General features: G+C 30.0%; 1 protein-coding gene across 4 annotated transcripts; it reads right to left on the reverse strand.

The window, feature by feature from the left end:
* Nucleotides 1-1,187: 1,187 nt before the first annotated feature.
* On the reverse strand, nt 1,188-8,478 carry LOC107914450 (fatty acid amide hydrolase). 4 transcript variants are annotated; one of them, XM_016843364.2, is made up of 20 exons: nt 8,232-8,478; nt 7,631-7,740; nt 7,204-7,264; nt 6,309-6,499; nt 6,027-6,156; nt 5,667-5,744; nt 5,422-5,569; nt 5,068-5,180; nt 4,578-4,653; nt 4,421-4,492; nt 4,229-4,280; nt 3,748-3,819; nt 3,546-3,626; nt 3,223-3,326; nt 3,029-3,121; nt 2,439-2,507; nt 2,188-2,252; nt 2,022-2,083; nt 1,814-1,909; nt 1,188-1,633 (listed from the first exon to the last, which is right to left on the reverse strand). In XM_016843364.2, exons 1-20 carry the CDS (start codon nt 8,326-8,328, stop codon nt 1,571-1,573), a joined length of 1,833 nt encoding a protein of 610 aa, XP_016698853.2. In that variant the 5' UTR covers nt 8,329-8,478; the 3' UTR covers nt 1,188-1,570. The 4 variants fall into 4 exon arrangements, with proteins under 4 accessions (XP_016698853.2, XP_040958050.1, XP_016698855.2 ...); XM_041102116.1 differs by lacking the exon at nt 8,232-8,478 and adding an exon at nt 8,038-8,158; XM_016843365.2 differs by having other exon boundaries at nt 1,235-1,701; nt 8,232-8,444.
* Nucleotides 8,479-12,329: the final 3,851 nt, after the last annotated feature.

Raw genomic sequence — 12,329 nt, forward strand, 5'->3', positions numbered from 1 at the left:
CCTCGAAATGGTTGGCTGCCTATCTATCCCGTTTTTATCACACAATGTTTTGAATTGATTAGAAAAATATTCACAGCATCAGTCACTTCTTAATGCCTTGACATATTTATCTAACTAGTTTTCTACTAATGTAACATACTTTTTTTAAGCATTCTAATGTTTCAGACTTTTGAGAAATTAAATAGACAAAACCGAAACTTGTATAGTCATCTATAAAAGTGATGAAATATACACCTTCATTTCGTGTCCGAACATCCATTGGACCACAAATATCCGAATGTATTAATTATAGTGGAAATTCAGCTTGAATTCCTTTACCGAATGGTTTTGCCGTCATTTTTTCAGCCAGATAGTTTTCACATATACCAAATATTCACATCCACATTTGAATAATGAGAAGATGTAATAAGTGAATCATTACTACCATACAAAGTGTAGTCTACATCCAGTATAATAAAATCATTTAGTAAATAAGTAGATCCATTATAAATTTGTCTTAAAAAATATCCACACTAATACTAGTGTAGTTCGGATTATAATTATAATCAAATTTTGTCATATCCCAGAAGCAAATAATACGTCATGCAGGATCAAGGGTCTTCCACCACACAAGCTCAACTTGCAAGTGCCAATTTCCTTGACTTCAACCTGTAAGTTGTTGCCTACAAATCATGTAGGTATACCTTTGAGTCTTAACGATTCTAATCAGTTGCCTAAAAGATAATACTTCGAAGACTTCTTCTAAAAAGTCAATTACCCATAATAACTCCTAAATAAAAGTAGGTTTTTTTTCTTAGAACCGAAAAAAATAAATGTAGATTATATTTTTAAAATTCTTTTAAAATAGGCTTTGGGTAAAGTTGAAAATATAAAAAATCGTGATTCTTTTATATCTTAATAAAATTTAATATGATATTTTAGGATTATATTTTATTTATTAATTTTTTTCTTTTTAAATATAATTTAAAGACTTGAAAACTCCGTGATATTTTATTAATCCGAGTTAAAAAGCTCCTATGCCTTTTATTCATTTAGTTTCTGTCTTTGGGTCTGAAAAGCTAACTTGATATGGAATGTGTTTAAAATATTCGAAGTCCATATTTTCCTTAATAAATTAAGGTGTAAAGTAATATATAGATAGCTTTACAGTCATTGCAGCTTAATTCTAATATTAATTTAAGATCAGATGAACCCTAACTTCACCTTCAGTGTTCTATCTCAAATAGTTTCAAGAGAAAGAAATTGATCATCCAGTTTATAGCCATAAAAACACTGCCAACTGAACCAAATCCGAAACAGAAACACAAGTCATATCCATATCTATAAGTCCGTTTACCGATGTGATGCACAGTTTCAACTTCTCTACTAATGATTTTTCATTTTTGAGATATGATCCATTTCTCAACGATGGCAGTTCCTAATCCACATAATTCAGCAATACTTCGTTTATTGCTAACATATACCAGGGGAAGTCAGTTGCCGGTCATTTCATCATTGAGAAGAAACTACCAAATAGTTCCGATGTCAGGTTACCTTCCCACGGTTCCTGGAGGTTCCCACCCTGCGCTGCTCAGTTCTTATGAAGTAGATCATAGAAAACCTTCGGCTTTCTATACTCCGAGATGCACAAGGCCTGAAACCAAATGTCTTTACATTTCAGCAAATACACCAGATTCCACACTTTGGTCTTGAATATGAAAACTGAAAATTGTCCGGTTTATGTTATGTTCTCAAGAGTGAAAATAACCCGACGTAGATGCCAGGATATGAAAGATGAAACGAAGAGCTACATTCGGAGAAGCAAGTAGCTTACCTGCATTGCATATGCTACATGCATTAATGTAGGCTCCGACCAAGGTTTCCCCATAAATTGAAGGCCAATCGGCAAACCTGCTTTGTCATAACCGACCTATCAAGAAGACAAAGAGAATTGATATTAGTATAATTGTAGTGATTGAATGAAGCTAACGGTCAATTCGCAATATAAAAATCATAAAGATGAGTAGTAATAAATTTCGTACAGGGACAGTCACAGCAGGTAATCCCAAAAAGTTTCCTGCTATCTGATAACGGATAAGGGCAGCTGAAATAATGAAAAAAAAGGGTGAACTTCCATTTTGATGTACACTGATAAAGCACAAAGATATAAATGCAAAAACATACAGAAAATTCAGTTGAAATTGATACCTCCATTTATGCAGTCTACTTCACCAGTCTTTAGAGCATCATCGACTATCGAGTATGCAGTCCGACTGTTTTGACAAAAATCTCATTAAACTTTAGGCACTGTAAGATTAGGTCTCGGAGAGGGAAGTTGAACGGAAAGACTAAAGGTGCTAATGAAAATCTTATTTTAGAAACTCAGAAAAAAAATAAAAAGAAAAAAACTTTTTTCCACTCAAACAGATGCAAGCTGTAGCAGTAAAAAAACAATTCACCCTGTTGTTGGAGCAACTATGACATCTGCCATGGCAAATATATTGTTATGAATTTGCATCTGGCGGTTCCTGCATATGTGTAGTAAAGGTAAATTATCATAGCAAGTTTGCGGAATCTAAAATCATAATCCATGTTACTCGGACTCGGGTTGAGGTGTAGGAAAATGAGTATATGCCCGACACAAGTATGTTCAAAATTTTCAAGATTTCCATGCACTTGGAGAATTATATCCCCATACCCATGTCTGAATGTGTCATATATTGGTGTTGGGCATGGTACTTTGAGCAAAATGAAAGTTACAGTAGCATAAATCATAATAGCTTCCTTTAATTTGAAGCACACATACAAATATATAGATTGCTAACTCTAAGTCGACTTTGGAGAAAACTTCATTGACATTTGCTCATTACTTCTTGAAACGGTTTCTATTTCACAAGTAATAAAACTTTGAGCTCTTGAGAAAATAGAAGAAATGATTGAATTGAAAAATGAAAAGAACATTATCATATCATTAACAATCATTTACGTTAAAAGTTACAAATTACAGAAAATCAATCAATCAATTAATTAATTATTGGCTACAATATACCTCATTTTCTGGGCCTGTATATACTCTTTGCCATGGAAAGCACCACATACTCTAAGTGCTACCCTTACATCCCATCCTATTTCTGCAAAATTGCTGTTTCGACAAGTTTGTATTGTAAGATACCAACTTGTAAATCCTGAATAAAATGAACATAAAAGCATAATATGAGCAATGAAGTCAGCAAGATAACTTACAGTTTTTCCATATGAGAACTCAGTGAAGTGCTGCATTCGGAACTAATGGTCACATAATGTGCAAGGAGCATCGATTCTATATCTGGTATAGTAACCCCTACAGTCTTGTGAATGATATAACTTCTCAGACTGCTGAGCAATCATTTTAATACTATATCATGAATTTATTGTATTTTATACCAATGCGTTTTGTTTCTCAGAAGGTTAATCATCGGATTAGGTTCTAACAAAGGAGAAGTAGATTGCTCCCGTAGTCTATTTACAGCAAATTATAATATCAAAACATGGGTAGTTATTGCTTGTAAAGAACAACCACTGAATACCTTCCACTTGTAATGCTCGCAAAGTAAGTTCAGAGCATTGGAGCAGCATATTCTGATTTCATCGCTGCAATCATTGAACCACTAATTGAGCCAATTAGTGGTACAAAAATAGAACGACAGGAATTAGAAACCATATCTTTTTAAGTCATAATTGATGATAAAACTGCATGTAAGTTTAATTGATCATAATTACATCACTAACCTCTCCATATTTTGCAAACCTGATGTTTGATATTGGCTTTGTTGAGTTCAGCAGCGGAAATTGCACTTTGGGCTGGAAGTATCCATGTGTCAAAGAAAAAAAAGGGCAAAAGTGGTCCGAACTTAGAATGGCTCGTATAAATACTCTATGATTCAGCAGAAAAAGGTGAGTTTGAACCGGACTTGTTAAAATAAAATATGATCATTTAGAGTCGATATTCCTTCCAGCATTTTCTGATAGTTACCTCATTTCTTGTCATAAAGGGAAAAATGGGAAAAAGAAATGCCTTGTTTCTACTATTTCAGAAAATCTCCAATTTTAAATTTAAATTTTTTTTATCTACTCTCAGTATCAGAACTAGAAGGAAAAAGAAAAAAAGATGTGCATGTATCTGAACCCTGTTTGGTACCATAATCAGCTTTCTCTTAAAAGGTTGATGTTCTTGCATAATTTTTACTGATCTTATAGAACTGGTACTTACAGGTAAAGTGGTTGGCTTATGTGATGGAAGGTCGCCACTAATAGCAGCATAACTGAAAAGTGAAAACAGAAAACAGAAAACTAATCTGAGTCCAATCTACAACGCACAAAGTAACCAATCTACACTCAAAAAAAGTAATCTATAAAAGTTAAAAAGGAAATAGATTGATAAAATGAGAGAGGGAATACTTACACGATAAATGCATCCTCTAAGGTAGCTGCTAGTATTCCAACTGTCCCCACCGTCCAGTTCAGAGGAAGAACACTAGAAACAGCATATAAATTTTCATATATTGTCTAAATTTGACGTAATGAAACTTATAGAATTATTTTACTAAACTGGTTCTCACCCTGAATGAGGTATGCATCCAAAAGTTGGTTTGAATCCAAAAACACCACAAAGGGATGCAGGCATCCGCACAGATCCTACACAGAAACTATAGATGAAATACATTGGTTCTTTAAACTTATTCACGTGGTACAGTGTTGTACAGGTAAGCCAGCATAATATTTTGTTCTTTTAAAATGCTAACAAACATACGATTCCTTAGAGGGTGATAAATGATCTTGTGTAAAACTTCTCGATCAATAGGAATGAAAGAACGTTACACCAAGTAGACTTTCATAATATTGATGAAGTACACAAGTCTTGGGCTGATTAGTATCTAGTGAAAACATAATGAATTCAACATACTTCTTTCATGGAGGTAAATAGTATTATCTCTCATATTATTATTCATGAACCAACTTAACTCTAAACATGTTTTATCAGAACACTGTACATAATTTTTCAACAAACATCTTTGTGATTTTTCAGTTAAGTATAAAAAAAGTTGTTACCTCCACTATCCACACCAAGGGCAACAGGGCATAAGCCTGAAGATACTACTGCAGCAGATCCACTCGAAGAACCACCACAAATTTTTTTGGGATTATAGGGATTTCTAATAGGCCTGCATCATGAACATACTACCAATCTTTAATGGAAAGAACTTAGACAGGATAAAGGAAAGTATGTTAAATTTAGCGATGTTTGCCTGTAATAGAACTTGTAATTAAGACTCTATGCAGATAATTAATCTGTAATTAAATGTTATACAGATAAAATGGAGAATAAATTCGAGCAGGATATCATTGAATTTAAACATGGAATTTTTGGGTTAATCAAAGGGAAAGAAAAAAGAAAATTCTCACCCGTAGTGGGGATTTATCCCACTTACTCCAGCTCCAAGTTCATGCATATTAGTCTTTCCAACAAGTATAGCACCACAGGATCTGAGGCGCATAACACAGCATGCATCACCAGTGCACGGTCTAAATTTGTGAAGCCACTTTGTACCTCCTAGAAGAATCAAGAGCAAGATAGGGACAAAAAAATACCACTAAGAAAAGAAAACTTATGTGCATAAAAGACATGGTAAGTGGAGAACTTAGGAGACCTGTGGTTGGATATGGATAACAATCTATTTCATCCTTGATAGCAATCAGGACTCCATCTAGAGCAGATATTGGATTCCCTACAGAAGAGAACAATGAGAAAACCATATGAATGTCTAGGCGATATTGACAGAGGGATATTATAAATCAAAAAGATTTGAAATCAAAATGAAAGTCCACTTCTCCTATGTTCAAAAATCAACTGATAACTTGTTTTTCTATTAGACCTTCGGCCAAGGGTTTAAAAATTAAACCATTGTGTAGAATGCGTATGTCCTTGTGGCTCAAGAGAATGGCACAAAGATGTCCCCATAAAAAAGTACATTAGGATATGTCAACAGTGATTAATTAGACTAAGTTACCTCTTTCATATCGAAGTGTTGACTCTGTAGCTTGCCTTAGAATATCTTCAGCATCAGAGTTAATGAAGAAGGACATTGGCAAAGGAGGACTGCAAGATTCACGCACAGCATTTATAAAGTGCTCTGCAACCTGCAGGATTGAAAATTTATTTCCATGACCACAGTAAACCAAAAATTATGGATACAGACTATCAAGAAAAGTCTCAAAAATCAGTGAAAAATTAATGACATAAAAATGGGAAATCAGAAATTTTCCATAAACTAGATAACCACAAATAATACCCTCAGAGGAGTTATTTCTCCAGTACTATAGGCTCTTGAATAATCTGCTATTGTCCAGCGCCGGAAGCAGCTTGATTTTAGATCATCTAGTGACTTCTCTGAGGTTACAGGAATGCATTTTATTGCCTGTTGAACTCGTTCTGGTGGAGATGCATCAGAGTCAATTTGTTTGACTTCTTGTTGATTAAGGTCTGTTTTGATGCAATCTAATTAGACACAAGACCAGAAACACCTTTCGAAAGGAAATGCATATTGGTATCAAGACATGAGGATGTGAAATATGTTTATATGATGTAAACAGAAGCTTAAACAAACAAATAGCAAAAAAGGCCGCACAAATATATATATGACATATCCCATTTTCAGTACTTCATACCCTAAGCAAGATTCACTTCTCTTTTCCCCGGTTATTTCGACCTACCTCTACTAGCAATTTTGTATCCAAGAACTTGATGATGTTATGAACATTCTTATTGTTGTCTCTTACAATTTCAATAGATGAAGCATTAGAAATTCATCAAATACCTTTGGAACATAAGAAACTTCCAATGTCTGGAGTCAAATTTGGCATCATGTAAAAAGGAGAGTATTCTATTTTTCTTCCATGTTGGTTTCTCGTATATGGAGGAAATAAGAGATAGTAGTGGCCTCTATCCTGGGCATTCCTTTCTTGGTCATTGCAAAAGGAAGTGATAGAAAATTCATAGATATTTTAGTGGCAGCCAATATTATGACGCTATGTTTAACTAGTTCTAAAATGCTTCCATAACCAAACCTTACTGTAGACAGACCGAATTCCAATTTTATTTATGTAAAGAAGATGAACTATCAGCTGTATGCATAATGTAGCAATCTGAAGTTTATGAATTGTGACAAGTATCTCGCCTATACATACCAGTAATAGGATGCAAGGGGACGAACATAGGTGGTTCCTCCAGAGTTGCATTCGAAACAAGCTATTCAAGGTAAGACATGGTGAGAAAGAAATTCATAATAAATAGCAGATAAGCAACCATGTCAATTATAAACTTGACTTGACTCTTGGGGAGCAAAGATAAAGCTTCTAAGTTTCCAATATCGCAAGAATAATGAATGCCACTTCTATCACAGTCTTTGTGGCCGGTTGGTTAATCTTCCATTTGACAAAATGTATAATGGTTCTCTTCATATTAGTATTTTACAAGCATATAAAGAGCAGAAAATTCCCCTCTTCTTCTTTCTTTTTGGATGAATCCCATGTTTCGAGAAGAGCCTTATCAGTATAGTAAACTATACATCAATGTCCGATTTCTAATCAAGTGTATAAGCTAACAAGTTCGCACCTTGTGAACTTGATTGTTCTTCTTCACTATGTACAGCAACAATGCTCCAATGATCCTTGACTCCAAGAACCAGGCAAAGATTTTCAGCAGAAATCCAGCCATACGAGGAGCTATATACAGAAAAAAAATATTGGTAAAATCCAGTCAGAGAGATTAGAAAGAGTCTGAATTAGTGAAAAAGAGGCAAAATGTGATGAGTATTCAAGTTTTTTTTTTTTTTGAAACAAGAAAAAGTGAACGACTACTATCGAGTATGAAGCTATTTTAGTAAGTAAAATGTACGTAGAAAGAGAACAACCGCAATTCATCTAGAATTTCTTGATTTCAATAACTAAACAAAAGAAATTCTTAAACAGTTTGATGAGAACAACACTTCTTAAGGTATTGTTTTCTGAAACTAGCATCACCTGATACTAAAATGAAACAAGTTTCTCATTTGCAGCAACAGCATTTGAGAATTTGTTCAAGCAAGAGTACTAATCACTGAAATATAAAAAAAATCCAAGCATGAATTTTGATGTAAAAACAAGAAATCGGTGAACAGAAGAACGATGGTGATGATGATTAATGCGCAAAAAAAATGATTTGTGTGAAAAGAAACCTTTATCGGCTTTAAAATATGACTCATTGCTGCAAGGACCAAGATCAATCTGCTCTACAGGCTTGTAAACGACGCCAGCATCCCTCAACAATCCCATTTTTGCATGAAAAATTTTGGAGTTGGTGTGGGTAGTGGTGGTTGTTAGGGCAACCTCAGCAAACCAGAATCAAGTCAATACAGTTCAACCACTATAAATATATCTAAAGGCCTTTTTCTCAGTTTTCATATAAAAGTTTCTATTAAACTCTTCACAACTATAGAAAAGACTTTTCAGTTACTTATTTACTATATTCAATGTATTGAGTTAATCAATTGAATTAATCTAATTAAAAATTAAAAATCTATTTGATTCCATCTTGGATTCAATTCTTACAACATTTATATATATAATTTCGATTTTTTAATAAAAATACTGCATTCAACGTGATATATCTAATAATTTCTATAAATAATAGAGACCTCTTCTTACTGTTCTTATAAACTGCTGTAAAAACGTGCAGTGAGAGAATTACCATCATAATATTAATGACAATAATATATAAACTCTGATAATAAGTTTGTTATAATCTAATACATATAAAATTAAATGATGTGCTAGTTCTATATTTAATTGTTTTTCTTCCAAATATTAAATTATATTTTTATAATGTAATAATATTATTTTAAAATTTTATATTTTAATAAAATTAATATACATAGAATAAAATTATAATCTAAAGTATATTACTTAATTGAAGGTGTTAGTTGGATATTTAATTTTTTTTTCTCAGATATTAAACAACAGAAGTAATAAATAGCACCGTCCAGAAAAAAACTAATAAATAACAAAGAATCAGTGATATCACCAACTTTTATGATTTTGTCGGTACTGATTTGAGATTCCTTTTGAAGTTTTTTATTTCCCTTTTTTTTTTAAAGCGACTGTTTATTTAAAAAATTATTGTAGGATTAGTTTTTTTTTTAAAACATTTCAAAACGTTTTATTAAATATTTTAAAATATTAGTACTAACGTATCATTTATATTATTTATTAAATATTTAATTAAGTTGATTTATCATTAGATATTAATTAAATTGAAAATTTTATTAAATTAATTTTAATTTAAAATGTAACTAATTTTTTAAGGAATAAAGGTTAAGTAATATATGGGCAAACTATATCAATTGTCCTTGAATCTTGATTAATATTATATTGTGATTACTCAACTTTTAAAAAGTCATGTAATTATCATTTTAATCACTCATCTGTTGACTTTCATTACGAAGATGATGTGACATGTTAATTTAGAAGGTTGACAACAAATTTAGTCGTTAAATTGTAATTAAAATATCCTTTTTCTTAATAATAATTCTAAAAATTTTAAAAAATATTAAAAAAATGAATAAAATTTTAAAAAAATTGTTTCTTAGAAAAAAAAGCATATTTATAACTCAATTAAACAAGATTAAAACACAATTATTTTTAGAAAATGAAGAACAATGTTCATAAAAATGGACATAAAATCCTTCTACAGACAAAGTAACAATATGAATAAAACCGGACAAAAAAAAAGAGAGTTTGAATTGGAAGTACACAAACAAATTAAAACCAAAAAGCCAGAAGAGAATGTGTCTGCAACGATGTAGACAATGAAAGCAAGCTAAGAGTGAGGCACAAAAATAATATATTTGTAAATCATGAATTCAAATCCAGCTAATTTGAAACGAAAAAAATTCCAACTTCAAAAATTTTAAAATTAATAAAATTCAAAAGCTTTATATGTATAATTCTGGATAATTTTTAAATTTCAGTAATGAATCAAACTAGACTTCACATTTATGTTCAATAAGTAAACCCTAGTGAACAGTTACCAAAAAAAGAAAAGTTTTAAAAAACAGAAGTACAATCAATAAATAAAATTAATATTAATATTAGACAGCAAAATTCGAAAATATTTTATCTTTTTACCACTAATTGTTTTTTAAAAAAATTCAGTGTTTTTAATATTGTTTAATTGAATTGTAAATATGCGTTTGTATTTTTTAATAAAAGTTTAATATATGTTTTAAAATAAATTTAAAATTTTATTTATTTTTAATTTTTTATAATTTTTTTTAGAATTATTATTAAAAAAATTTTAAAAATATGAAATTGATAATTTAATTATAGTTTATGGGTTGAATTTGTTATTAACATTTTAAATTAACATGTCACATTATGCCTTAATATTATTATTAAGTTAACGAATGAGCGACTAAAATGTAACAATTCGACAGCATTAGTAACAATTACGTCACTTTTGAAAGTTAGGTAATCGAAACGTAGTCTTAATCAAAGTTTAGAGACAATTGTTGTAGTTTACCCTTAATATTATTATAAGAGATATTTTGCCTTTTCATATTTTATGTAATCTTCAAATAAAACAATGGAAATGTATTATTCGGGAGTCAAATATGGGACTAACAAATTCATATAGAAATCTCTTATCACTTTTTTGTTAATCATTTGTTGAAATAATTTTATAAATTTATTTTTAATATAAACTATTTTTATTCACCCATATGATGGATATGATAAAATCTAGTTTCTATTATTAGACAAATCTCTCACGGTATCACAAATAAAAAATCACATAAAAATTGGGGAAACTTATCATAAAGACTCTTGTAGTATGATTCAGATTGCATTTTACCCCCTTTATTAAAAAAATGGACAAATTAGTCTTTATATGTTAGATCAAAGAACAAATTAGTCCTCCTATTAAAAAAATTGTTATTTTGTCAGGCACACCAATTTTTAACAGTACAAATAGATGAAAATTTTAACAGAAATGACTAATTTGTTCTTTGATCTAATGTATAAGGACTAATTTGACCATTTTTAGTAAACATGACAAAATGCAATCTGACTCCTAGTGCAATAGCCTCTATGGTACTTTTACCATAAAAATTGTTAAGAATAGTGGCACCATTGGCCCCTTTACATTAGGGTTTGTTCTACTGTGGCCCTTAAGCTTTCAAAATGTCTAATTAAGCCCCAATACTTTATTTTTGTTTACTAAAGTGGTCCCTGACCCTAGCATGTTAACTTTTTTGTTGACATGGCAATTTGACCAATTGGATAAAGACACATGTCTCTTTGTTGACTACTAACTTGGTTAACTAGGGGCATATGAGCAAATTGTCCATTTTATTAATTTAATTTTCCAAAATTAATTTTTTTAAAAACATAAACTTAATTTATTTTCATTTTTGATGGTTCCTTCTTCAGTTTCTTCACTTTTCATTCATTGCAAGATATGTTGGTGGGTCTTTGAATCAATGTTTTACTTTGGGTGTATACTAAGGGCACGTTTGGTTCGCTGTAATGGAATAGAGGCGTAATAGTAATTCAATTGTTTGGTTGAATGGAATGGAATAGAACTATAATAGTATTCTTGTGTTTGGTTGAATGGAATGATGTTGTAATAGCATAAGGAAAAAAATTAAAATGACTAGAATACCCTTAGCAGAATTTTTTTTAGGTAAATGATTATTGTTATTATTATTAAATTTTAATAAGATTATTAATATAAATAATAAATAATTTAATCATATTTTAACATAATTATTATTAAATATAATTTAATAAAAATATATAATTTAATAAAATTCTTAATATTAAATATTCTTATATGAATTTACTAAAATTATGTAATACTATAAAATATAATTTAAAATAATTATTATTAAATATAATTTAATAAAAATATATAATTATTCTTATATGAATTTACTAAAATCTTAATGTATAATACTATAAAATATAATTTAATAAAAATATATAATTTAATAAAATTCTTAATATTAAATATTCTTATATGAATTTACTAAAATCATAATATATAATACTATAAAATATAATTTAAAATAATTATTATTAAACATAATTTAATAAAAATATATAATTTAATAAAATTCTTAATATAATTATTCTTATATGAATTTACTAAAATTATAATACATAATACTATAAAAATAATATTTTTATTTCACACTGCTAAAAACCATATCAAATTCAACTTCTTTTTTAATCATCTCATTTACATTCTTACCTTAAATGACCATACAAAATTTAAA

The sequence above is a fragment of the Gossypium hirsutum genome, chromosome D10, assembly GCF_007990345.1.
Source record: "Gossypium hirsutum isolate 1008001.06 chromosome D10, Gossypium_hirsutum_v2.1, whole genome shotgun sequence".
Classification (NCBI taxonomy): Eukaryota; Viridiplantae; Streptophyta; class Magnoliopsida; order Malvales; family Malvaceae; genus Gossypium; species Gossypium hirsutum.